The 27,271-nt window shown below is 43.9% G+C and overlaps 2 protein-coding genes across 11 annotated transcripts in view; one reads left to right on the forward strand and one right to left on the reverse strand.

Moving 5' to 3' along the window:
- Nucleotides 1-1,821: 1,821 nt before the first annotated feature.
- On the reverse strand, nucleotides 1,822-26,578 carry Tatdn3 (TatD DNase domain containing 3). Of its 5 annotated transcripts, none has more exons than XM_052738002.1 (10): nucleotides 26,378-26,578; nucleotides 24,793-24,825; nucleotides 16,710-16,783; nucleotides 15,761-15,845; nucleotides 9,186-9,248; nucleotides 7,947-8,056; nucleotides 7,528-7,583; nucleotides 6,225-6,337; nucleotides 5,029-5,103; nucleotides 1,822-3,169 (listed from the first exon to the last, which is right to left on the reverse strand). In XM_052738002.1, the coding sequence occupies exons 1-10, from the start codon at nucleotides 26,576-26,578 to the stop codon at nucleotides 3,026-3,028; spliced, it is 954 nt and encodes a 317-aa protein (XP_052593962.1). In that variant the 3' UTR covers nucleotides 1,822-3,025. The 5 variants fall into 5 exon arrangements, with proteins under 5 accessions (XP_052593962.1, XP_052593963.1, XP_052593961.1 ...); XM_052738001.1 differs by having other exon boundaries at nucleotides 1,823-3,169; nucleotides 5,029-5,106; XM_052738000.1 differs by having other exon boundaries at nucleotides 1,823-3,169; nucleotides 5,029-5,109.
- A 42-nt stretch (nucleotides 26,579-26,620) lies between these two features.
- LOC128110151 (basic leucine zipper transcriptional factor ATF-like 3) overlaps nucleotides 26,621-27,271 on the forward strand; it is a 48,764-nt gene continuing 48,113 nt past the window's right edge. For all 6 annotated transcript variants that reach the window (XR_008218091.1, XM_052738005.1, XM_052738009.1 and 3 more), the window contains exon 1: nucleotides 26,621-26,854. Coding sequence is in view for 5 of the 6 variants with exons in the window: in XM_052738005.1 (XP_052593965.1) it covers nucleotides 26,621-26,854 (234 nt within the window). In the remaining variant the exon portion in view is untranslated. The remainder of the gene's footprint in view (nucleotides 26,855-27,271) is intronic.

Below are 27,271 nucleotides of genomic sequence, written 5' to 3' on the forward strand. Positions count from 1 at the left end.
ACGGGCTTCTGAACGAGAAGGGCCTGGGTCAATATAAGGGCTGGGTTGATTCCTCAGTATGGATGGGCTGTGTGAGGATACACAGACATAAAGGCCCTTACTCAAGTTTGTATTTTTCCTTGAGTAGAAGAGACTCCACTTAGGAGCAGAGAATCTGCACATTTCTCTCAGAGATTTTGCTGAAAACACTCTTCATATTATGACCTCCTTTGTAGGCTCTTCCTCCTCTATGAGAATGTGAGACTGGTTACAGAGCAGCTGGACCTCAGACACTGTTCCTAGGCTGGGGCGGTGGCACATACCTTTAACCTTGGCACTCAGCAGGCAGAGGCAGACGAGTGTTCAAGGCCAGCCTAGTTGGTGTACCTAGTGAGTTTCAGGCCAGCCAGGCTTACAGGGAGTTGGGGGGGGGGGGGCAGGAATGGAAAAACAATTCACTGCAGCCACATTGGGAGGAAGTCAAGAGGCCATCATTAGGGTCTGTGCATGGGGATTAGAGTTAAACAGTGGAAACGTATGTATAAGTAAGTAGTCCTGATCAAGATGTATTCTCACCCACCGTTGACACATCACTGTCTAGGCTCTGGTCTGTCCTGTAAGGTGGTCTGACAAGTTGTCAGACCTGTATAATCTCTTCTTGGGAGACAAGTTCCTCCTCTAGCTGGCACCAGATTAAAGGTTGTGATTTCTGGGGAAATTCCAGTTCCTTGAGGTTCACTGTTTTAATATTCTGATAGCCAGCTAAAAGGATGGGTACAGTTGTCTCTTTATAATAATGCAAGTCTTGTATGGGGGTCCAAGGGGACAATGGGACAGACTATTGTGTCATTAATAAAGGGTTATTAATGTCACGGACCAACAACAGCATAGCAGGGGTTCTGAGGAAAGCTTGATAACATGCTGGGTTGCTAAAGAGAGGAATAGGCCCCCCATGGTGGAAGTGGAGGTCTCTGCTTATCTCTGAGGACAGTGGAGGTTTCACAGCACAAGCCTTTAGCCAGACTCTGATTCCCAGGCAGGAGGCTGGACAGGGTGGGGAGCAGGATGAGTGACTACCAATACCCCTTGGATGTAAATCACTCCCCCAGAAGTCTGTTAGCTAGAGGTTCATGGTGTTCTCTGCAGGGGCTGTGGTATCTGTGAGAGGAAGGACTGCTGTAGGCACCGTGACCCAAGCAGCAGATGGATTCTAACATTACAGTCTTAAAAATACCTTCGCCAAGATGCCAGGACTAGTACAGTATCTCAATGGCTGCCATCACCCCATTGAAGCCTGTCACACTTCATTGTGCCCTAACTTCTATGCTTAAGTACAAGGTGACAGGCTTCCTAATTTCAAGAACCAATTAACAGGTGCATGGCCAAGCTGGGCCAGTCTCTGTCCTGTTATCTTCCCCATCAGTGAAACCAGCAAACATCTCCACCCTGCCTCACAGAGGCCTGCTCACTTCCTTATTTGCCAGGTACAACTGCTTAGGAAGCTGAGACAGCATGGCTGAGCCACACAGTGAAATGTGTCTCTTTAAGGTGTGGGGGAGGAATATCTCAGTGCTCTCACAACTGCTGTTTCTTCTGGAAAAGGCCCTTTCCCTGTACAACTCAGATCTGGTTCCTTCTTACCGGCACACCTCAGCTAGGCCATTGTGCCCAGAGGCACACTGACTGCCACATCTGAAGTATATCGAACTCTGCCATGCACACACTCATTATTAAGTATTCAAAGACGAAAATCCATGGAGCATCTTTTTTATTAAGAATTTTTTAATTCATTTTACATACCAACCACAGATCCCCCCTCATCATTCCCCCTGCTCCCCTCCCCAGCCTTCCCCCCTCCTGACCCACCTCCCATTCCTTCCTCCAAAAGGGTAAGGCCTCCCCTGGGGAGTCAGCAAAGCCTGGTACATTCAGTTGAGGCAGGACTAAGCCCCACAGGTAATGGGCTCCAAAAAGTCTGCTCATGCACCAGGAATAGATTCTGATCCCACTGCCAGGTGCCCTTCAAACAGACCAAGCTACACAACTATCTTTCATATGCAGAGGGCCTAGTGCGGTTCCATGCAGGCTCCACAGCTGTCGGTCTAGAGTTGGTGAATTCCCACAAGCTTGGTTCAGTTGTCTCTGTAGATTTCCCCATCATGATCTTGATGCCCCTTGCTCATATAACCCCTCTTCTCTCTTCGACTGGACTCCCAGAGCTCAGCCCAGTGCTTGGCTGTGGATCTCTGGATCTGCTTCCATCAGTTACTGGATGAAGGCTCTCTGATGACAGTAGGTAGTAGTTGGGGTGAGCCGGCTCAGGCACCCTCTCCACCATTGCTAATGATCTAAGCTGGGGTCATCCTTGTGGATTCCTGGGAGCTTCCCTAGCACCAGGTTTCTCCCTACCCCATGACGTCTCCCTCTATCTAGATATCTCTTCCACTGCTCTCCCACTCCATGGAGCATCTTCCATAAGCCTGTGGTTAAGTGGGGGAAAGCAGGGTTGGGGCGGCGGCGGGGGAGGGGTCCCTTGAGGCTTTCCTCCCTCAAGTGGGCAATAACTCTGGAAGCTAGCGTGTCTGTGGTGTTTTCCCAGTCTGCTCCAGGACTTGGCTAATTGAAAGTTGGAACCCAGGGTTTCAGCAGCCAAGCCAAATTTCTTTTTATAAAGTTTTAAGAAATGATTATTATTTATATTCATGTTTACGTGTGTCTGTGTAGGGTATGCCGCGTGTGTGCTAGTGCCAGAGGAGGCCAGAGAGGGGCTGCATCTTCTGGAGTTGGAGGGAGCCGCAGGCAGTTGCAACCCACCCACCGTGGGTGCTGGGAACTGCATGAGTCCTCTGGAAGAGCAGCAAATGAGTGCTCTTAGTGGCTGGGCCGTCTCTCCAGCCCAGAATTTGTTTTAAAGAGAAACATTTCTGTAAAACTATGACTGCTCTCCATATAAACCGGCTTCCTCATGTCAGACCATTAAAGCCAACGCTTGCTTTCCCCAGTGCGGCCCTGAGCTGACTTGGCCGGGCAGTGGGTGGTTTTGAAGCTATTTCTGGAGCAGGTACCGAAGCCTGGGAAACAGTTTTAATGCATTCTGTGTTGTCACTTCTTGGACTTCTTCCACTGAGATCCCTTTCACTTGGGCAATGAATTCTGCTGAAATGGAAATGTTGCAGGGCTCATTCCGTGTCTGAAAGAGAACAAAGCTGAACACTCAAAGTCTATACAGATCCTTGGAGACGGCAGCTAAGACACACACACAAGAATGAGCGGTACAACCCCCGATGAGCTACTTTTCTACTCTGAAGGAATTGACATTTCTTTACTAATGCTTTTTTAAGTGAGGGGATGAACTTGACAGGGTGTGGCTACAACACTGACTATGTCCCTGCTGCCCAGAAAAGAACCTAGAGGCATGTGCAGTTGAAGCCCTGAGCACCAGCATATGAAGCAGTCTACACCTGAACCCAGGAGAGCAGCTTGTCTGAGGGCTAGCCATCTTTGCTTTTTTGCACGCATGAGTGCTAGGAAAGGTCATTGCACTCTCCTTGGCCTCTCACCTCACAGGCCACCTGCCCAGTGTGACTTAAAATGCCCCGGGGACTGGAAAGACTGCTCAATTAGGCTCTGCCATATCACTGACTTTTAATACCTGTGAAATAAATAAGCATTTTGCTTACACTCAGTGGTATGTCTTAACCAAAAAAAAAAAACAAAACAGTATTTCTTTAATCAATAGCATTTAGATTTAGTGAAAAATATTCCTGTAATTATTAATAAGTGGATATTTGGGATAATAATTCGAGGAATAAAATTGTTAAGTAAAAAATACTTGATAATACAGACTAAAAAAGTAAGAACTATGTCAAAGATTCACATTCAAAGCTGTTCATCATAGTACTTAAATTACAGACTGGCTGAACGTGGTGGCACACATCTAGATCCCCGGCACCTGGGAGGCAGAAGCAGGAGGATCAGGAGTTTAAAGCCTAACCTGGCTACACACTGACTTTGAGGTCAGTCTGGCTACATGAGACCCTGTCTTAGAAAATTAACACACACACTTGTGTGTGTGTGTGTGTGTGTGTGTGTGTGTGTGTGTGTGTGTGTATGACTAATACAAAGGTTTTTTTAAAATTATGCCTTTATTATTTTATGTGTATGAGCATTTTGCCTACATGAATGTGTGCAAACCACATGCCTGCCTGTTGTCTGTGGAGGCCAGAGGAAGGCATTGGGTTCTCTGGAACTGGAATTGCAAATGGTTGTGAGCCATGATGTGGGTACTGGGAATAGAAGCCAGGTCCTCTGGAAGAACACCCAATGCTCTTAACCCCAAAGCCATTCCTCCTAATACCAAGTTTTAACAGTGGAACATTACGTGGTTATTAAACACTGAGGAAAAGTACAGCTATAATATATATTTCTGACAGAAGGTATGAAATAGTGTGTTCAGGCTGACCCTATCTTAAGGATATATATATATATATATCTTAAGGCATACACACACACACACACACACACACACACACACACACACACACACACACACACACACGTATATGGATAGAATGGTCTGGAAGGACCTGAGACCTTAAACCTAGTGATTTTTCATAGATAAGGCTTCATTCCCTTCCTGGAATGTCTCATTTCACCCCTATGAGACAGTATCCTGTTCGCAGGAAAGATGATATCCTAAAAAGCTAATGAAGCTGGGCATGGTTGCTTTAACACCGGCACTGGACGCCCGGTGTGGTGGTGTGCGCCTTAAGCCCAAAACTCCGGAGGCAGAGGCAGATGGATCTCTGCGAGTCTGGGGCCAGCCTGGACTATAGTGTGAATTCCAGGACAGCAAGGGCTGTTACACTGAGAAACCCTGTCTTGGAAAAACAAAACCGAACCAAAATAAAATAAAACAGAAAGAAAAGGAGGACTCTACAGGAAACACGGCCTCAATTTAGGATCCGAGTACTGCAGCGAGTCCCAGCCAAGCCAGAATAGCCCCGACAGAAGACGCCTCTGTACCCCATAAACCAGCGATCCACGTACCAGTTTTTCTGGTCCCAGTGCAGGTGAATCTGTCTCTAAGCAGATAGAGCTTAAAGGCAGCTGTTTCACAAGCTTCTGCTTCTTAGAGAGAAGAGAGTTAGCTTTAAACAGGTGGGAATGGAACAGCATTAACTTACCGCGGATGAGTCTTAGCTCGCAGGACTAACACCCGTCTTTACAACTAAATCACCGTGCTATCTAGACAGCTACCATGCTCTCACCAGCCTTCTTCGAGTGGCCACTTTAAAACAGAACAGCAGCCCGGCGGTGGTGGCGCACGGCTTTAATCCCAGCATGGGGGTAGAGGGTGGGGTAGAGGTGCAGAGCCAGGTGGGTCTATGCAAGCTGGAGGCGGCCAGCCTGGTCTACAGAGTGAGTTCCAGGACAGCCAGGGCTGTTACACAGTGAAACTCTGTCTTGAAAAACAACAATAAAAACAACAACAACAAACAATATTGGCTCTTACATTTAGGCCTTGATGCATTCTTTTTTTTTTTTTTTTAAAGATTTATTATGTATACAGAACAGGGCGCCAGATCTCATTACAGATGGTTGTGAGCCACCATGTGGGTGCTGGGAATTGAACTCAGGACCTCTGGAAGAGCAGTCGGTGCTCTTAACCTCTAAGCCATTTCTCCAGCCCGATGCATTCTTTTTTAATGATTGATTTTATTTGTATGTATAGTGTGTGTGTGTGTAGAGAGAGAGAGAGATTTGTGCATGCGTACACAGAAGAGGGTGTCAGTTCATCTGAAGCTGGAGTTACAGCTGGTTGTGAACCGCCGACGTGGGTGCTGGGGACAGAATTCAAGTCCTCTGACTCTTTTTGGTTGTTGTTGCTGTTTTTGTTTTGTTTTTTTGTTTTTGAGACAGGGTCTCACTATGTAGCTCTGGCTGGTCTTCAACTCACTATGTAGACTAGGCTGGCCTCGAACTCTGAGATAAGCCTGCCTCTACCTCATCAGTGCTGGGATTAAAGGTGTGCACCACGTCCAGCATCAGAGCGGCACTCTTAACTACAGAGCCATCTCCCTAGCCCCTCTCGGGTCCTTTTGTCTTATTTTGTTTCTCTGTTTGAATAGAGACTTAAGATTAACTTTTGAAATGTAACCATAAGCACCACAAGTTTGTCACAAAGCTTAGGTTTTAAACTGTGTCACACATAGTGTTCAGTAAGTCTTAATGAGAGGCTTTACCTGTCCACTTCTCACGATGGACGGTGGGATTGAGAAGTAGTAACCCGCCCTTACTCCTTCCATGGCTACCGATGGCCGACCATCGAATGCATGCAGCAGGACCTGTTCAGCACCTGCATAAAAATCAGTGTCAGTACTGATTACTGACAAATTCATCAGTGACCACACCTCTAACTGCAGCATCTGTTTTTTCAAATACTGTGAATCTTCACTATGATCATACATTTTTTTGTAAAATTTATTTAGTAGGTCACAATCAACCAATGTGTGTTTTTTATACACACAACTGTAAATTAAAAACACACCTGTACACAAACATGTACTGCTAAATGTCTGACAGGATTTTTTATGCAAATAGGAGTCTAAAAGTAAGGTGAATGGCATTTTAAACTCTGGGAAAGAATGCTGTAAGTTATATTCACATCAGGAACGTCCAGGGCATGTGACTGCTCTTTCAGTCACGTGATGGTCACAATCTGCCTAATCCTGTTGTGTTATTTACTTATTCTTCATATATATTTATTGTATATATGTGCTTGTACAAGCACCCATGTGCCATGGCAGAAGTCAGAGGACAACTCTGTTATTTACTTATTCTTCATATATATTTATTGTATATATGTGCTTGTACAAGCACCCATGCGCCATGGCAGAAGTCAGAGGACAACTCCCTAGAGACTTGTTCCTCTCTTGCTATCTGATGGGATCTGAGAACTGAAATCTGGTCAACAGGCTTGTGTACAAGCCCCTCTATTACCTGGCCCCAAAGCAACAGACTGAAAACATGCAGGAAAACACAGTGCATAATGAGACTGTCCTTCTGGCCTTATTCTCTTTCTTATTAGAGCCAGGGGCTGGAGAGATGGCTCTGTGGTCAAGAGCACTTGATGCTCTTGCAGAGGACCCGGGTTCAGTTCCCAAAACCCACATGGCACAACTATCTATACCTCTAGTTCCAGGGGACCTGATGCCCTCTTCAGGCCTCTGAGGAGACCTGGCGCACATACAGTGAACACACATATATGCAGGCAAAACACTCATACACATAAAACAAAAACAAATAAATCTAAAGAAAAATAGAAATTGGAGCTTCAAGTTTTCATTTGCTCTAGCGGAGCCTGATAAACACATAACTGCACAAAAACAATCTTGTAAATATTAGCCTGGCATACAGACTCATCCCAGTGGGTCTCTATCTTTCCTCTTGCTGCATTCCCTTCTCTTTAAGGAATCAAATGGAACACGCTTGCCCCTTCAACCCTCAGCTGGAATTGTGAAGCTTGTATATTAGGAACGTAAGTACCTTGTTCACGTAAGAGGTTGATGGTGGGTCTTCCTGCTGAACGCGAGTGCACATTTCTGTTTAACAACAACAGAATTCCTTTTACATAGACTGTTTTTGTTGTTTTAAAAATAATTCAGGAGGCTGGAGAGACGGCTCAGCTACTCTTGCAGAGGACAAGGTTTGGTTCCCAGCACCCACACGGCAGCAGCTGGTTAACAGCTCTAACTCCAGTCCCAGGGGACCCAATGTCCTTTTCTGGCCTCCACAGGCACCGCAGACACATGGTCCACAGACATACATGCAGGCAAACACCCAGACACATAAAGAATGAATTAAAAAAAATAACTCAGAGGAAAAGGGATACAGAACTCATTTCAAGAGGACCAGCTGTTACAGAATTTGCTCTGTAGTTCTGAGCAGAAAGATAGTTCACCTACAAAGGCACATTTAGTCTTTTGGCCAATTGGACCTGTCTGATCAGGACCTGTCTTTGTTCTTCCTTCTCTTCATCAGTGCCTGCAACCCTGGGGGAGAAGTCTAGTCCCACCTGTAACAGAAAGACAAAAGATCATGGCCTCTCCATGTGTGATGAGCCCAAAGAGACATGAGTCAGCACGCAGACCACACGCACCACTACACAGCAGCCACAGGAAATGTTAGCCAAAGTAGATACAAGTAACTTTAACAGTCCATTGGATACACCCCAACTTCTAAGTTGTTTTGCTTTCCTCTTGTGGGGTACTCCAACTCTAAAGCTCATCATGTATGTCACACATCTCAGTTTGGCACAGTGACATTGCAAGTGTTCAGAAGTCACACATGGTCACTGCACTGGGCAGCACAGATTACAGGTGACCATTCTCATTGATGCTACTGGGGCATGTAGTCTATGACCTCTATTCGGAATGACTTTCTTAGCTTTTATATTTAGTGGAAGTAGAATTTTTTAAATAAAATTTAATAGAATTTTTAATAGACTTTAATTAAAATTCTTTACCATTATTAATAATTTAAGTAACACGGTCTTTAATCACAAACTCAAGATTAAAGTATACCTTTATGTTACTTATAAAGGTTGTTTGTTTGTTTGCTTTTTGAGACAAGGTTTCTGTATAACCACCCCAGCAGTAGTGGAACTTGCTCTGTGGATCAAGCTAGCCCTAAACTCACAGGATCCGCCTGTCTCTGCCTCCCAAGTGCTGGGATTAAAGAGATGGGCCACCACCGGCCAGCACTGTTGATGTTGTTTCAGTTACATTTATTGGGTGGAGGGACACACAGGGATGCCACAGTGCACATGGTGAGGTCAGAGGACAACTTTCAGGAGTCAGTTCTCTCCTTCCACCATGTGGGTCCAGGTTCTCAAGCTTGGTGGCAAGTGCTTCCACCTGCTGAACCATTTCACTGGCCCTCCCTCTACAGACTGTTTTAGCTTCTCAGAGCAAAGGCTACACTTGAGCAAAAGCAAAGTCTTTAGAAATATTACATCATCATCTCCCATTAATAAAAGTCTAGAGTAAGGCTTTCTATTGCTTCATTCCCAATAGTATCAAGTTATTAGCAGGCTGAACCGGGTGAAAAAACTATCCAAGTTGCTTATAATCACTAGTACTGATTACTACACATATCCCATGAAGATCTGGATTAGACATCATCTGATCAGCAAATGGGTTTACCTCTCCAATTGCCAACAACCGATCCTTGTAATTCTCAATAATAGGCAAAGCTACATCCAGATCCTACGAGGAAAAAAAATGTATTAATGCTGAGAGTAGGAATAATAGTTCCTTATTTTGAACTATGTCCAGGTCCTATGCCATACTGGAACTTCACACACTGAATCCATTTAACTAACCTATGGCATAGGAATCATCATCTCTATCATGTCAGCAACTCTAACTAGAAATATGAGTAGGAACATCCACCCACACATGTTCTGGTTACAGGCCCACCAAGATCCCACTTATACTTGGTCCTCTGCTTAGGAGGTGTTTCCTCACAGATTTGGAGGAACCTGGAGTGGAAACTGTGATTTGAAGTTCCTGGAGTGAGGGAACTGCTCACTCTTTTCCCCCAGGGTACTCCTGAGGAGGGAGAAGTGAGAAATATGTGGATAGAAATATGGAGGAGAAAGACAGAAACACAGGATAGCTCAGGAGGGCCTGGGTCAAAACGTACCACCCCCTTCTGTCTCTACTAAAGGGCTTTTACAGGAATGCCAAAAAGTAGAGAAAAAGACCTTCCCCCAGCACAGCCAAGCAGACCATCCCAGACACCTGGTGACCATGCACATGGTCAAGCCATCCCCTAATGCAGCTCTGCTGTGTAAAGCAAGTTCAGATCTAACTAGGAAACCTTTGTGGGCTCCCACAGGTCCCTCCTCTTAATTTTTTAAAGACCCCCTCAGGCCCCATCAGATAGAATGAGATCTGTCTTAGGTCATTCTCCCTGATTATTTCTTCCATTACCCATCATGGAGATATGCTTTCCATCAAGCATACTCTGTCTTAGGCTGGAAGCTATCAAGAGAAAGTTGCCCATTACTGACTCTCAGCCTCTGGCAGGGGGGAATACTGAGCTTAACTTAGCTTTGGCCCAGGTTCCTATTGAGCCATCTCCCAGTATAAGGACCATTTTCCCTTGCTTTCTAAGGGGTTTTTAAATGACTTGTTGATAAACAGTAGTGTTTTAATTATCTCCTGTGAGGCAAGCTGTTTGTTTGCTTTTAGCTTTTTGAGAAGTAAATCTAAGCTTTCTAGCAGTGCTTAGGAAAGAAACTTCACTTTCAGCTAAAAAAAAAAGAGGTTTTACAGGCAGTGCAGCCATTTTATCTGAAAAACTACATTTCCCATAATGCATTTCTCTATATTGGCCTGCTGTTGTGAATGACATTATGGACTATGTTTGGCACAATTCCTTTCCAGCCCACCACTTCCGTTTCCCTTTATATGGCCAAAGTCAAGCTTCTGCCTTGAGCCCAGGAGGTTTGAGTCAACCTTTTTGCTTTTTCACCAGGGGAGATTGGGAGATGTGGGGCAAACATGAGCTACAAAGATGGTGCTGAGAGGAAGTTAACCCAAGTTGTTTACACAGAGATTAGATACAAATGATACTGAGAGGAAGTTAGCCTAAGTTGTTTACACAGAGATTAGATATAAATGGTGCCGAGAGGAAGTTAGCCCAAGTTGTTTACACAGAGATTAGATACAAAAGATACTGAGAGGAAGTTAGCCCAAGTTGTTCATGCTAAGATACAAAGATCTGGAGATGATGTCAGTGCATAAATAGCTCGTAAACAAGGAAGTGAGTATAGGGTGACCTTTAAAACAATTGGTTGGTTCCTCCTACTCCCTCCTAGGGTTCTGAGTTTTTTTTGCTATAAAAGAGGCTTACTGCCTAAAAATAAACGAGTTCTTGCTTGACTTGACTCCCCACTGTGTTGGTTGTCTCCGGGTAAGAGGAAGGCTGGGAAATGTCGAGCAGCACACTTACTTTTCCTCCATTCCAGGCCACCTCTTCAGAGGTGACCTAAGTTCCTGTTGGGGCAAGACCCCACAGAGAGATGTCTATTCTCCCGGAGCTGGTATTGCTAGGTGTTTTTCCTTCCTGATACTGTCCCCGGAGTGAATTATACCTGCCTGCTCATGCACGCATATTCGGGCAGGTCCTTTTGTGCCAAAAGCAAAATCCCCTCAGGGCTTGCTCTTCTGAGTTACTGGGTCAGTGAAAGAAAGTGAAACTTGAAACAAAGCTTTTTCACAGCCCTTTCTGAGAGACATTTTCCCTGATAGATCTTTGTCTTGTCCCACTTGTCTCCTCCCCAAACACAGAGTCCTTGAGGCAGCCAAGGTTCAGCTTTACTGCTTCCTCCTTTATAGTAACCCTTCCCCAATTCCTGCACCACCTCTGTTGGGGTTCCACCTTGGGGAATCTGTCCCTGCTTCGGTCTTCTGCCTGCACTTTCTTGACAGGCCCTTACCTCAGGGAACTCTGGCTGCTGTTTTTTATTTCTAGCTTAGAGAGACAGGGCTTAGTAGAGAAGATTTGTCCAGTTCCAAGAGGTCTTTTTGTTTTTCTTAAAGCAAACCACAGGTGGTTATCCCATAGAGTTCCAGGTGAATCTAATTTTGCCTTTACAGAAAAGGAATCTCTGAGAAGCAAAGATCTTAAAGGCTTTTTTTTTTTTTAGAGAGAGATTAAGTTTTTCCCAAGAAAGCTTGTAGTTTTTGGAGAGAAAGACTGCCAAGTTTTCCCCAAACTTCTGTTCTCTAAACTTTGGCTTCATGGCCAAGAGGAAACTAATTCTAATGCTACAGTGTTTCTAGACAGTGCCATCATCTGCAGAGTGAAAAGTTTTATTTCACCTGCATTTGCCTCAGGGAAAATCCTTTCCCTGCCACTTGGGACCAAAAGCTTCCCACAGGAATCTTTTTCTCCCATTTCTTCCTCTGATTTTTCCCAGTTTTCATACATAGCCCCATGGTTAGAAAATTAAGGACATAGTTCCTCTGTCTTGCTGCTTATCTTATTCTAAGTTTTACTAATGCTATATTTGAACATCCTACTTTTCTAAGTTTTTTCTACACTATATTACTACACTCTACCTTCCTTATTTTTCATAGATAGAATTTTAAGAGAGAAAAAAAACAAAGAAACCTAGATAGAGAAAAAGATATGCTTCAGCCTCACTAGGGCATCTTCCAGCCCCTTTCACTCCCAAAAACAGATTACCCCTGCTTTAATTTCCATAACCGGACATGTCCTAACTTCCCACGGGGCCCTCAAACCCTCCTTTTGCCAAGTCCCTGGACCCTGTTTCCAGTTCCATTTGAGGGAGACATGCTCCCTCTTTTTCCCCCAGGGTACTCTTGAGGAGGGAGAAGTGAGAAGTATGTAGACAGAAGTATAGAGGAGAAAGACAGTTAGAAAACATAGGATAGCTCGGGAGGGCCTGGGTCCAAACCCACCAGCCCCTTCTGTCTCTACTAAAGGGCTTTTAAAGGAATGCCAAGGGGTGGAGCAAAAGATCTCCCCCAGCACAGCCAAGTGCAGACCATCCAGGGTACCTGGTGACCATGCACACGGTCACGCTATCCCCTAATGCAGCCCTGCTGTGTAAAGAAAGCTCTGATCTAACTAGAAAATCTTTGTGGGCTCCCACACTGGAGTGGGTGAGAAGACATGGGTGGTCATCATGCACATGGCTCTGTCTCCTCCTAAGTAGTGGTTTGTAAGTTTATAATAGTGGTAGTCCCATATTCCCTTTGTTCCTTTTTCATTGATTTGTCTTTATAACCTGCTTGGTCTATCTATAATAAGAGTTCAACAATATAAATAATGCATTTCATATATAATCTCGTCTGAGAACTACTGAAGTAGTGGTAGATTGTTAATTTCATTTAAGAGAATTTGATGGCGTCTTTCTAAGGCAAAGACAAAATTTAGAAATCACTTGTAGATAATTTTCAAAAGATTTTGTGTGTGTGTGTGTGTGTGTGTGTGTGTGTGTGTGCGCGCGCGCGCACGCGCACACGTGCGCACTGCTCAGTGAGTTACTTGTACCGTGTGTGCCGGTGTGTGAGGTCAGAGGGCATTGGAACTTGATACCTCAGGTGGCTGTCACCCTGATGTGGGTGTTGGCAACCCAACCTGTGATCTCTGCAAAAGCAGTGTGTGCTCTCACTGCTAAGCCATCTCTCCAGCTCCCTGTGGAACACTTTAAAGCACTCTGTGGGTTGTTTTCAGAGTATATAAACTGTAAAGCTCTTCTACTGGAGAAAACCAGAACAAGGAGAACCAAGGGAAGGAGGACAGGAGATGTTAGAGGTAAAAGAGGTGTGTGCTTGTGGGGACAGGGAGGCAGAGGTAGAGGGGATGCAAATTAAGGCCCTAGAAAGGCATCACAGCAGCTTGGTTAAAAGAATGCACACTGCCCTGAAGAGCTAGAAGTGTTGGACCCACATATCCAATACGCTCGTGGCAACACTGTCAGACAAGGCCTCTTCCTTCAAGGACATCCACACTATCTGCCTCTGGGACCAGGGGCACTGGAGAGGAGGGAGAAATAGCTCATTAGAAAGTCTGGTTCAGGGGCTGGAGAGATGGCTCAGAGGTTAAGAGCACTGGCTGCTCTTCCAGAGGTCTTGAGTTCAATTCCCAACAACCACATGGTGGCTCAGAACCATCTATAGTGGTATCTGATGCCCTCTTCTGGTGTAAAGGTGCACATGCAGCTAGAGCACTCATATATACATAAAATAATAAATAAATCTTTAAAAAAAAAACCTCAGAAAGAGGCTGAAGATAAGGATGAAGCTCAGATGCAGAGGCCTGCAGCTCCCAGAGTGTGTTCTAGTTAGGAGAAAAGCAAACAGTTTACAGGGGGCCATTCAAACCCCTAACAAAAGAGCTAGAAGGTTTCTGGCAAGTCAGGTGATAAACACAGAGACTATGCCCTGATTCACATTACTTGTTGTCTTAGTTAGGGTTTCTATTGCTGTGAAGAGACACCAGGACCACGGAAACTCTTATAAAGGAAAGCATTTAATTGGAGCTGGCTTACAGTTTCAGAGGTTCAGTCCATTATCATCATGACAGGGAGCATGGAGGCATGCAGGCAGATGTGGTGTTAGAGCTGACAGTCCTACATCTTGACTCAGAGGCAACAGGAAGTTAACTAAAAGTCACACTGAGGGAAGCCTGAGCAAAAGAGACCTCAAAGCCCGCCCCCACAGTGACACACTTCCTCCAACAAGGCCACATGTCCTAAGAGTGCCACTCCCTTTGGGGGCCGTTTTCTTTCAAACAACCACACTTATGTAATGCATACAAATGTATTTTATGTGTCTTTATTGTTTTAAACTATGTGTATATAGGTGCCCTCAGAGGCCAGAGGCACAGGATCTCCTGGGGGTGGAGTTACAGGTGGTTATAAGCTGCCCAGTGAGAGTGATGGGACTCAAACTTGAGCCCTCTGCAGAAGCCATTTAAGTCTTAACCGCTGAGATGTCTCTGTAGCCCCTGGACTTTAATGTTTTAGCTGGGGATTGAACCTAGGACTTCACACATGGCAGGCAAGCACTCTTCCACTGAGCAAGAGCCCGTCCCTCTGTGGTTTTTTTTACTGTTATGGTAGTCTCATCTTGAGACAAAGTCTCTCAGTGGGACCTGGGTCTAATTGGTTGACTTGCCAGAGCCCCAAGTATCCCCCTGTCGCCACCTCCCCAGCACTGAGAAGACAAGTGTGAACCATCACCATGGCTATTTTACACGAGTTCTAGGGTCAAACTCAGGTCCTCACACCTGTGCAGCAAGCACTCTGCTGACTGAGCCACCTCCCCAGCCCCTGACCACTTCCTTTTAGTGGACAAAGCAGTATGACATGGTTAAAAAATATGGAAAAAAGAAATCCTAATTCCACTATATCATCATGTCATACTGTGGAGGTAACCAACCGTCTTATTAAAATAAGAAACACAGAACCAGTGCAAAGAAGAAAGCCAAGAGGTCAGAGCTAAGAGCCTTACCCGTCTGCTGCAGTTAGCCACTTCAGCCAAGAGAGACCTACTTCCTGTGTATCTGTCTTTATATAGACTTTCTGTTCTGCCTTCTCATTGGTTGTAAACCCAACCACATGACCTCCTCGTCACTGCCTGTTTGTACAGACCTCCAGATCTTCTATGGTTAGTATTGAGATTAAAGGCGTGTGTCTCCAATGCTGGCTGTATCCTTGACCATACAGAGATCTACCTAGCTCTGCCTACCAAGTGCTGGGATTAAAGGCGTGCACCATGAACGCCCAGCTCTGCTATGGCTTGCTATTAGCTCTGACCCCCAGGCAACTTTATTTATTAACATACAAATAAAATCACATTTCAGTACAAATAAAATATCACCATATTATACAATCTTGACTTGATGGAAGGTGCTGTTTCTTTGTTTGGGGGTTATTAACTTAGAACACAAATCAGAAGCTGGGTTTGTGGCACAGCTGCAATTCTAACTATTTGGGAGGCTGAACCAGGAGGATCATGAGTTCAAGGCCAGCCTGGGCAATTCAGTGAGACCCTGTTTCAGAATAAAAAACATAGCCGAGGTTACAGCTCAGTGGTAGAATACTTGCTTAGCATGTCTGAGGCCCAAGGTCTCATCCCCAGCTTTCCCACCCTACATCACAAAGAATATAAACTATGGGGGTGATCACTGAGTCAACAGTTATAATTTGTATGGCTCTCATTTACATGACTTTTACCTTTAATGTCACACTTCTTGGTTTTTCTGGTGAAAGTTCTTGAACTGGGTGAACTCCCAGACATGGCAGGATGAATCCAGTATACCTAAAAATGTAGACCAAGTTAAGAAAGCCACAGTAGGCCAGGAGATCACAGTGCCTCCCTAAAGAACAGAAAGGGAACACTCTGCTTTGGGGGCTATGTTAACATGCCTTTTCCTCCTTGATCTTTTTATTTTCTTTGAGACGGTCTCACTAAGTAGTCTTGGCTGGCCTGGAACTCACTGTGTAGACCAGACAGGCCTCAAACTCACAGAGATTCTCCTGTCTCTGTCTCTGAGTGCCAGGTTAAAAGCATGTGCTATCATGGCTGGCTCTCCTCATTATTTTAAAAACAATTATTTGATTTTTATTTAAACCGGACATAACAATCTTTCTTAGCAACTCTTTACAATCTTCACTAGAGCTAGTGTAGAGTCTATGCTTTGGTCTCAGCACCAAGAAGACTAAGGTGGGAAAACTGCTTGAGTTCATGAGTTCAAGACTGGCTTCAGCAGCCTAAATTACAAATCTTAATTGAAGTAGCACCAGAGGTGGAGAGGTGGCTCAGCAGCTCTCGGACTGGAGTTCAGCTCCCTAGACAGGCAGGCATGGTGGCCTGGAGCTCAGTTCCCCAGACGGGCAGACATGGTGGTCAGGAGTTCAGCTCCCCAGACGGGCAGGCATGGTGACTTCCTATAACTCAGCACTTGGGAGGCAGGAGATCCAGGAGTAAGCCAGGATAGCTAGACTAGCCAGAATCCATGAGCTCTGTGTTTAGTGAGGAAGCTTAAAGCCTCAATAAATAGAGGACAGCGATCAAAGAAGACACCTAATGTCAACGTTGGGTGTTCACATGCCCATACACACACACATCTACACACAGATGTGAACACCACACACACAAAAGAAGATGAGAAACAACAATCACCTTTCTGAAAGTTGCATAATCCTTTCAAATTCTCCTGCATGTTCAGCAACTGCTACAAGGGCCATAACATTAGCCTAAAAAAAAAAAAAAGAATAGAATAGAATAGAATTACAAACAATATGCACATTTGCTGTGAGATGTTCTCTATGGCAAATATGTTGCTCTGATTGGTCAATAAATAAAACACTGATTGGCTGGTGGCTAGGCAGAAAGTATAGACAAAACTAACAGGAAAAAAAAAAAAAGACAAAAAGAGTCACTGCCAGCTGCCACAAGGACAAGGAACATGTAAAGATGCCGGCAAGCCAAGAGCCACATGGCAAGGTATAGATTTATAAGAATGGATTAATTTAAGCTATAAAAACAGTTAACAAGAAGCCTGCCACGGCCATACAGTTTGTAAACAATATAAGTTGTGGGGCATTTACCCACCACCCCCACAGTTCCCCAGAGTTTTCTTGAGTGTGAGCAGCAGGAAACATTAGATAGGATTTATTGCGGAGAACATTGCAGAGATAAACAGATAGAAAATAAAGGATAGCCTCGAGAGGGCCTGGAACCTTTTCCAACGGCCCCGACTGTCTCTGCCCCAGGGTTTTTATAGAGATGCCAAGGGGTGGAGCAAAAGACCTCCTCCCCCAGCACAGCCAAGTGCAGATCATCCCAGACACCTGCACTCAGGCCCGTGGTCCTAAGCATCCTCTATGCGGACCTGCTGGGTAAAGCCACGAGGAACCCGAGAACGGGCTCCCACAGGTCCCCCTTTCTTAATATATAAAAAATAACTATTAATGGCTTACAGCAATCTCCATAGCTGTTACACCTCCCAGTATGGGAGTAGAGGATGATATAGATGGCATTTCTCTTTTGAATTAGGTCCAAGGTGACTACAGCAATCTTAGCTGCCTCAAGCCCTTTCTAAGCCAAAACCTCTTAAGGCGACTACAAACTTAAAGAATCCCTTAGCTTCATCATTACCATTAACAGGTTAACATAAATATTGCTATACATAGTCACAATTCTCTCAATCTTACAACTCAAAGCAAACTCTTAACAGAACCATTTGAATTAGCATATATGGTGCTAAATATAGTTAACAATTTTCTCCGTCTTACAACTTTAACTCAATCATTTGAATTTTCTTGCTAACAGAACATAGGAAAAACTTTGATGTATTCACATCAAACTTAAATATTCCTTAACTCCACAAAACCAGGGTGCATTAATATCAATAGGTTAAACAATTTCTCAAACATAATTCAACCTCATAACTCCTCCTTTTCTTTATAATTTTTTAAACAAAATCTCAAACCTAGTTAGAAGAACCCAAACTTATATAATTCCTACAAACCCATATTGAAAAGCAATATTTTCAATCTAACCATGAACACTTTGAAAACTTTTAGCAAAACATTCAAAAGCAGTTTCTTAATAAAACTCTTTACACACTTTAAAAGTAGTCTCTTAGTATACCCCATTTGCATTTCTTACTAACAACATGACATTAATCCACCAAACAACTTCTGAAATTAGACTAAGGAATATTAACTCTCCCCCTTTTCTTTATAATTTAAGCAAAATCTCAAGCCTAGTTAGAAAACCCAAACTTTTCCATTTAAACAGTTCCGTTTGTAACACAAAAACAGTTCTGTAAGTAATTTCATTTTAACATAAACAGTTCCACAAAACAATTCATGAATCACCAATTAATAAAGCATATATGCATACACAAAACTGCATCTTGATTCTAGGTAGAAATAATAAATTTCTTCATTTAAACAGTCCCATTTTTAGCCCAATTCCAGAAAACAGTTCCTAGGTCATTACTATAAGTAAACTCAAAATTGTCCCATTGCAATGAAATCTCTACTATTCATTTCATTTCTTAAGTACCAAAATTCAAATGATAAATTCTGGTACTAGCCTTCCAAATATGAAGAAATCCATAACCAAAATCTTTTTGTAGTTTTATCTCATTTTAAGTTCAAAAAGTTCAAACAAATAAATTCTGGTATTAGGCTTTCACTTCAAAATATGAAGAGACGTTTTTCAACCAAAACTTTTTGCAGTTAACAATTTTTGTTCAAACAAGTGTCTCTGAACTTATTCTCAAGCCAGAGACCTTTTTAGGTACAGTAGTATTCTAAACCGCACCGTTTTTGATGTTAGCTCAGGTTTTTCTGTGTTGCATCGATTTTCCACGGATCTCAGCTGCGGATGCCTTGTGCTGGCTCTGGCGTCCACCATTCTTTGCTTCTTAACAGCTTCTGGAACTTTTGAAAACCACTCAGACTGCTTGCTTTGCAGTCTGCTAGGACACTAACTTCTGTATCTCAGGTTTTTTCACCATATACATTAAGCATAGATTCACACTTAACATATACACTTTTTTTTACAAAGTCACATATAACCTTTTGCCTTGCAAAGCATTTAGACTCACATTCAACATTTACACGTTTTTTACAAACTCATATAACGTATTAATATCTACTTATTTATACTCCTTAAGGAAACTATAGAACTACTTTAGCAAATATATTTCTTATTACTTCTTATGTATTATGTTCATTCCATCTTATTTCTTATTTAAACTTACATTTACAACTAGTATCTATCTTGCAAGCTTATATTCTTAAAGGAACTCTATAGATCTATTTTACAGACTTATACAGGGCTACCATTAGCATATATTTAACTTAGCAAACACCTAAAGATTTCTTAACACAGATCTAACAAGAGAATTTTTACAAACTCACATCTTATTTTCATCTTTTTCTATTTCTTACTTTTTTTTTTTTTTTTTTTTTTTTTTGGTTTTTCGAGACAGGGTTTCTCTGTGTAGCTTTGCGCCTTTCCTGGAACTCGCTTTGGAGACCAGGCTGGCCTCGAACTCACAGAGATCCGCCTGGCTCTGCCTCCCAAGTGCTGGGATTAAAGGCGTGCGCCACCACTGCCCGGCCTATTTCTTACTCTTAATTATTATCACTATCTCTATTAGAAAGATTCTCTTAACTAGATAGGAAGTACGTACATCATTTCTAAAGTTTAGAGTTTATAGTCAGCTTTGTTATAAAGCACTGGGATTTAGTGAGTGTTGTTGTTATAGAATTGTGATAGTTGTTGCTAGGGGACTGTAACCTTCCTAGAATGACGCCACACTCCAAAGTTGCCAGTTCTCTCAGCCGTTCCGGAACCGGCAGAGATACACTGTCAGCGGTAGACAGTTTTTAACTAGAGGCTGTCCCTTCACCCAAACTCATAATAGTTCCCCTAAGTGCTTCAATTCAGACAAACGTTTCTATTACAGCAGTACTTTTGGTTCTACTGAAAAACTTCACTTCATGCTGAGGGTGAAATTACCGTATTTAGCTGCTGTAAAGCTCTTCGCCAAATACTGCACAGCTATTAGGTGATATAAAGTACTTTTCTAAAGGAGCTAGTAAAGCCACAAGTGGCACAGATCCGAACTGTATTTAGTATTTTCACTTCATTAGCTTTAACTCCTGATGTTATTAGCAGCTGTAATATTTAGCATTGATTTCTTATAAGGAACTTTCAGGTGAAGCAACTCTTTTGTAAGACAGCTAGATTTTCTGAAGTTTGTTTCCCATCTATAAAAAGCAGTCATTTCTTTTTGAATGCCTGTTTCTTATTCCCTTAATTAGATTTGCAAAGGAATTACTCATTGCAGGCAGTTTGTTCAAAACGCAAAGAACTTTTTAAATTTCAACATAAGTTTCTTCATATCTAAGACAACGTTCAGTGTATAAACTGCTCTCTTGCTTTCTTAAGGATTTTAAAGTGGCTTGTTTGCTCTTGTAGGTAGCTTTTTGTCATCCAACTACCATAAAAACTTTGCACAGCTATTAGGGTAAATAAGGCATTTTACCAATAGAGCCCCAAACCGCGAAGCACCTAGTTCCGTATCCTTTCAATTTTTCATTGGAACTGACACTTAAACTCTTAGATGATTTTCCTCCTTGTTCTTTTAAAAGCTGTATTTTAAGTTTACCATGAACGTATTTTTGAGCTGACAAAAGTGTTTCAGGGCAATGTCACCATCTTTAGCGGAAAAACTACCTTTCCCAGAATGTATTTCCCTTATATCAGTCCATAATAATATCAGTCGTTTCCCATAGTTCTTTTTGGGTCTGAGAGTCAACTTCTAAGTTCTTTTTTACCAGACTTGCTTACAAATTCTTGCCCGGGAGGTTTGAACAAAGTTTTTTGCTTTTGCAATGGAGATTTGAACAAGCATTTTACATTTTCAATTATGGGACATTGGGAGGTTTCTGGTCTCTCAGCTGGCTTCAACAGGTGTCTCTCTTTCATTTGACACTGGCCCCCAAATCAGAACTGCACCTGCCTCGTTAGCCGGCATTGAGGCTGGCATTTCTGATAGCAACTTTCCTAGGGGCTTGTGTTTGTCTTAGTCAGTGAAAAACATTCACAACAGTTTTTCCATAGCTCCTTCGGAGAAATTTTCTCCCACTGATCTGTCTCATTTTGCTTGTTCCTTCCTTCCCCAGATGCAGAGCTTCAGGTATCTGTCTGCAGCTCTGTTCCTCTGCTAGCTGCTTTTGGAGGTAGGGGCTTTTTTTTCTCCCCCCGAAACTGCCTCAAATTCTAGCAGCTTTTCCAGGTCATGCATTTTCTGGGGAGGAATATGCCCCTTCTCTTTCTTCACAGTCTTTCTCCCTGACAGTATTCAGTTTGGTCTCAGTTTATCCCCTCTACCCCAGAAACAGTTTCCTACACTACAGTGGCGGCTTTCCCTGCTACTGAAGGTAGGGTTTTTTTGTCCGTTTCTGTTTTCAGGATCTGTGTGGTTTGCGTACAGACTGAAAATCTAACAAGGGAGGTTTTTGCCATTTCTAAACTCCCATTAGGACAGGTGTTTTCCCTCATCAGGCCTTCACCTGGCCCAGTCCCCCAGTGGGTTGGGTTTGCTTGTCTGGGTGCTCAAGGACAGAGCATATGCCAGAGGCAGTCACCCCTTAGGGCCACACTCCCTCATCTCACCGGGAGTTAGTTGAAACAAAGCTTTTCTCATAAAGGTGTTTTCTCTGACGGAAAAGAAAGCTTTACTCCTGGATAGTTCTGTTCTGCCCTGGCTGGGCTCTTTCCCCAGACTCAGCAGCACAACTGCTTCAGACACAGTTCAGCTTTACTGTCTTCCCAGAAAGGTCCTGACTCTGATAGGAAAGCTTTTTCTCAGATTTCTTTTTGCAGCTGTGGACCTATTAACCTGGGACTTGTAGGAAAGTGGACAACTATGCCGTTCCCACCGACTTTAGCTTTGTTTGTTCATTAGCAATCTTCCCCTGGGTCCTGCACCTTCCTGCCTCAGCTCTATGCTTCAGGAAGTTTACAACTGCAAGAACCCTAGTATCCCCGAAATGCATCCCAACTCAGAGATGCTGGCCAGTCGCCTCTGGGTTTTTGGTCAGAAGTGAGGATACAGTGCTAACAGTTTGCATTGCTTCAGGGGATCTTGATTTAGGACGATTAGGAACACCTTTTCATTCTGAAACGCTCACTCAGAAACAAAACCCTTGGATGCCTCAGCTGGGCATAACTGAAAAGCCTGGCTTTTTTACTTTTCTCAGGTAAAGTTTCCCGCCCTTTTGGGCTCTCTGTAGCTCTTTACCCACACTCTCCCAAGCGTTTCCCTCAGGGTACTCTGACCCACTGTCTTTTACTAGCTTGAAGAGACAGCTTAGAAGAGGTTTTTAGGAACTTGTCCCTGCCTCCTGCATTGCAGGGAGCATTTTTAAAGCTTGAAAGAACTTAGGTTTTGCTGTCTTAAGAGGTTTGTCGTTTTCCCTTAGAGCTAATCACAGGTGGTCCCCATACTAATATCTTCAGGTGATTCTAATTTTTGTCCTTCTGAGAAAGTTAAAGGCTTTAGTTTTTAAGTTTGAGAGCTTTTAGTTTGAGAAAGATTAAGGCTTTTTTAGAGAGATTTTCCCAAATTTTCCAAGAAAAGCTTTATAGTTTAAGAGAAAGATTTTTTTTTTCCCAAGAGAAAGACCAACTTTTCCCAAAACTTCCCAACTTTAAACTTTGGCTTTTTACACCCCCATTTTTGCCTCAGGGAGAAATCACTTTCTCCTGCTGCTTAGACTTAGCATTTCAGCTGTCCCCAGGTCAAAAGCTTCCATAGGAAACTTTTTCTTCCCCATAAGCTCAAAGAGCTTTTTTTTACTACCCATAAAGCCCAAAGATAGATTTTTTCCCCCCAGTTTGCATTCAGAGCCCCCAAAGTTAGAAAATTGAAGAGTTTTTCTGTCTAGTTGCCTTACTTATTTTTCCCTACACAATCTTACACTTCTAAGTTTTTCCTACACTATATTACTACCCTATGCCTTATACTTATTTTTCACAGATAGAAATTGAGAAAGGGATAGAAGATAGAAAACTTTGACAGAAGAGAATTTCGCTGCAGCATCGGACATCCTTCCAGTCCGCTTTCTTTTTCTCTCGAGGATAAAACCCCTGCCTCTCAATATACATAAAAAATATATATTTTCCATAACACCAGCATGCCTTATCCACTGGCAGGGCTGAACTCAGCACTTTCGCTAAAAACTCTAATAAAACTATTTTCCTTTATCTTTAGTCCCTGTTCATTTGTCTTTAGTCCCCCCTTTTTTTAGTTACCCCTTTTTTTCTTTAGTCCCTTTTTTTTTTTCTTTTTTCTTTAGTCCCTGTTCATGGCGCCATTCTGTGGGGCGTTTACCCAACCACCCCCACAGTTCCCCAGAGTTTTCTTGAGTGTGAGCAGCGGGAAATATTAGATAGGACTTATTGCGGAGATAAACAGATAGAAAATAAAGGATAGCCTCGAGAGGGCCTGGAACCTATTCCAACAGGCCCCGACTGTCTCTGCCCCAGGGTTTTTATAGAGACGCCAAGGGGTGGAGCAAAAGACCTTCTCCCCCAGCAGAGCCAAGTGCAGACCATCTCAGACACCTGCACTCAGGCCTGTGGTCCTAATCATCCTCTATGCGGACCTGCTGGGTAAAGCCATGAGGAACCCGAGAATGGGCTCCCACAATAAATCTCTGTGTTTACTTGGTTGGGTCTGAACAGCTGTGGGACTGGCGGACAGAGATTTGTCCTGACTGTGGACAAGACAAAAAAACTCTAACTACACACATTTAATATAAATTAAGAGAAATGTTAAAGTTTTTTATACATTTCACTATACTTCTTTACCAGGCCCCAGTAATATAATCAAAGTGACTACCACTGAGTACTTATTATTTCAGGCCCCAGTTCAATGACTATAAATGTCACTTCATTAACCTACACAGACCAAAGGTAGGCACTGCTTTAATTCACTGGACAGAGACAGCATTTTAGAGGGAATAAAGGTCGTTAGGCTCATGTGACTCTACAGCCCACGTGTCAATCAAGCTGCCATACGACAGTGTGCAACTAATTTCATAAATACTTCCAAGATTTTATAATTTTTTATTTTTCAATTTTATTTTTACCTATTCTCTCTCTTAGCGAACATGGGTGCACAAGCATGTGCAGGCACATGTATGCCACGGTTAGCATGTGGAAATCGGAAGACACCTTTCTGGAGTCAGTTCTGCCCTTCCACCATGGTACCAGCGGTTGAGCTCAGAACTTTATCCACTCCGCCATCTCTCCAGTCCTTGCTAACTTTTTTTCTAACAAACCAAAATGTTTCAGAAGACTTTTGTAATGTATCCTAGATCTCCAAAATAACGTGAGTTTAGGAAGTGAGAGGCTGACCAACCCATCCATTATTCTACAGTGCTGCCGTTCATGGTGGCAGGTCAGTCACTTTCCTAGCATGCATCTCTGCCTTGTTCCTGACCTTTAGACAGGAGAATCCTCAACTGTCAAATGGAGAATGTCTGAATATGAAAGAGGAACTTCCTTAGGAGGTGTGGAGACTTTAGAAGAGCTGACATTAGCAAGGGTTAGCTCCGTGGCTGGCATAGCCCATGGAAACACGGACCATGTCTAAACAGTTCCTAAAAATAGTATGGCAAGAGAAAACAGGAGGGGAGCAAAAGGGGGGCAGTAATGGACACTAACTTACCTTCTTGGCTCTCTCCAACACAGCATCCAGATCCTACAACAAACATAAGCAGCCACACTTACTTTACATAGGGAATTAACTGCTCTTTGGCCATATAAATGTAGCTGAGACATCATAAAGGACAATAGTGTTTCTCCCACAGGGTGGCAGAAAATGAAGGGCCTCCCCTGACCCACCTCCTGTTACTCTTATGCTCAGTGAAGCGCATTGTACAACACAAACCTCTGCTGAGAAATACAAAGGACAGTTCTGTCCTACCTTACTCTCCCCCTCAGCAGCTTCTAGACACCCTCACCCCCCCCCCACACACACACACTGCTTTTAAAGTATCACTCTCACTGGTGGTTACTCTCCAATCTCCTGGACCGACTGTCATCTTTATGACAAGCTCTTCTGTTCTCTCTGCACTTGTAAGAGATCTCATCTGTCTTGTTTATCTAGCGCCCTCAGGTACACCACGCCTGTTCTCTACCACTGAGCTATAACCTCAGCCTCTCGTGGGGTTAGATAGCATGTATAATCTCCAACTTACCTCAGTTTTTACTCTCTCCTGAACCCATGACTCACATTCTAAATCACTACATAATCATTCTATTTGGATGTGATCAGACATACCAATACGTCCCCACTAGGGATTCTATCTGCCTGCCTCTCCACTCCCATCCCAAACCTTGGTCTTTCCTCGTCTCAGCAAAGGGCATCACCACCTTAAAACACAAACTAGAAATCTAAGCCATGTCGATTCCTTCTTTCTCCTTGCTCTTCACATCCAAGTCCTCTGCATGTACTGTTGGAGTTATTTCTAAAAATACGTTGAGTACATTTACTCTGACTCTCATATCATCACAGCACAGCCTCTACCTACCATCTTCTGTCTGTATACTGAGACTTCTTAAATGTTCTAGCTTTCTCTTCTTCACCTTTTTGCCACACAGCAGATCTGTCTTCAGAATATTCTGTTTTTCTTTCTTAAAATGGGTTATCTTAAAACCCTAATGGGTTAAAAGTGTGCATCTAAAGCAATCCAAATGTCTTACTGACTTACCTCTCCCATACCCTGAAAATCTCCCTAGTCTTTGAAATTTTTATTTTATTATCGCTTCCAGCTGTTGGTTAACTAAAATAGGCCAAATTCCATACTGTATAGGTGTCTACAACCTGCCGGTGTTCCTTACTACCGCACACTCACAACATAAGCGTCACCTCCTAAGAAATAGACAATCCACCCTCAGTCTTTCCAATGTAGCAGGTAAAACCTATTCCCACCCCTACACACGCCCCATCCCGTGTTCCTCTCGTTTGCCCCTCTCCCAGTCCAGAACTGGGACCTCTGCTAAGGGCTAGGATGGAGCGCATCTCAGGAGTGGTAAGAGAAGGGACTGTTGAAGCGACAAACACAAGCTTCGTGGAGATAGTTTACCGCTATTTAAGATCAGAAAGAACACCAGTACGACGGAGGTTCAAAGGGAAACTGGTCAGGTCGCCATAGACTAGGTAGGGCCAGAGGGTTTGGGGAGAAAAGATAACTTTCGGGAAGGGACGCGGCCCTCCCGACTCCCGCAGGCCCCAACTCGCCCTCACGTACGCTGTTAAAGTCCGGGGCGGAGAGATGGCAGTGACAGTCCACTAGCCCCAAGCCCACGGTACCCATAGCCATTTCTGCAGACTTCTCAACCGGAAGCCGGAGTGGAAGCCAGGGGCCACGGAAGTCCGGGCGGAACCATGAGCACCGGAGGATCGAGTTTCCGGCCGGACGCGTACAGAGGAGCTCCACCGAGGGAAGCATCCTTCCGGTCTCGACGTCACCGCTTCAGTTCAAACCGGAGAGATGGCGGGTGTTCCTGAAACGGTGCAGGTCTCCGCCTCGCAGGGTCAGGATGCCCGGACCTCCTCAGACTCCCAGGCCTCGGCACCCGCCTCTCCGCTAGAGGACTTCCGAGTGCGCTGCACCTTGAAAAGGGCTGTGGTGGAAGTGATGGAGCTGTGCGGTCGCTTCGTGCAAGAGCTCGGGGCCGCGCTGCCGGAGGACGTCCGAGAGCTGGCGCTGCGGGACGCGCAGTGGGTACGGACCGGCCCGCCTCCTTCCCGCCCCTCACCCTACTCTGCCCGGCTCCGCTGACCAAAGGGTGCCCGAGGCTAGCCTGGGAAATGCCGGGGAAGGCTACTAAGATGCTAGTGCCACCTGGGTGCTTCCTGTCCGCTGGACATACAGGGCAAGCGAGCACATACGCAATCTTGAAAAACAGGCGGCATTAGTGTACTCATATATTTTAATACATATAGTTCTCTCTCTCTCTCTCTCTCTCTCTCTCTCTCTCTCTCTCTCTCTCTCTCTCTCTCTCTCTCTCTCTCTCTCTCTCTCTCTCTCTCAAGGCTTTCAAATCTGATGGCTTATGTCTACAAAACATCTCGTTTGTTACTTGCCGTAGCTTAAGTGCTCAGTTAAGTACAAAGTGGCTCTCCTATGGACCAGCGCATG

The sequence above is a fragment of the Peromyscus californicus genome, unplaced genomic scaffold, assembly GCF_007827085.1.
Source record: "Peromyscus californicus insignis strain IS unplaced genomic scaffold, ASM782708v3 Scaffold_14__1_contigs__length_90479793_seg_2, whole genome shotgun sequence".
In the NCBI taxonomy this organism is placed as follows: domain Eukaryota; kingdom Metazoa; phylum Chordata; class Mammalia; order Rodentia; family Cricetidae; genus Peromyscus; species Peromyscus californicus.

What these genes read in the sequence shown, in the direction of transcription:
- Tatdn3 (XM_052738000.1), bottom strand. Translation starts at nt 26,578, where the DNA reads ATGCTTCCCTCGGTGGAGCTCCTCTGTACGCGTCCGGCCGGAAACTCG. An exon ending in CAAGAAGTGTGACATTAAAG is followed by an intron (nt 9,249 to 15,760) that starts GTAAAAGTCATG and finishes TTTTCCTCGTAG; the next exon opens with GATCTGGATGTAGCTTTGCC. An exon ending in AAAAGACTAAATGTGCCTTT is followed by an intron (nt 7,584 to 7,946) that starts GTAGGTGAACTA and finishes GTTGTTAAACAG; the next exon opens with AAATGTGCACTCGCGTTCAG.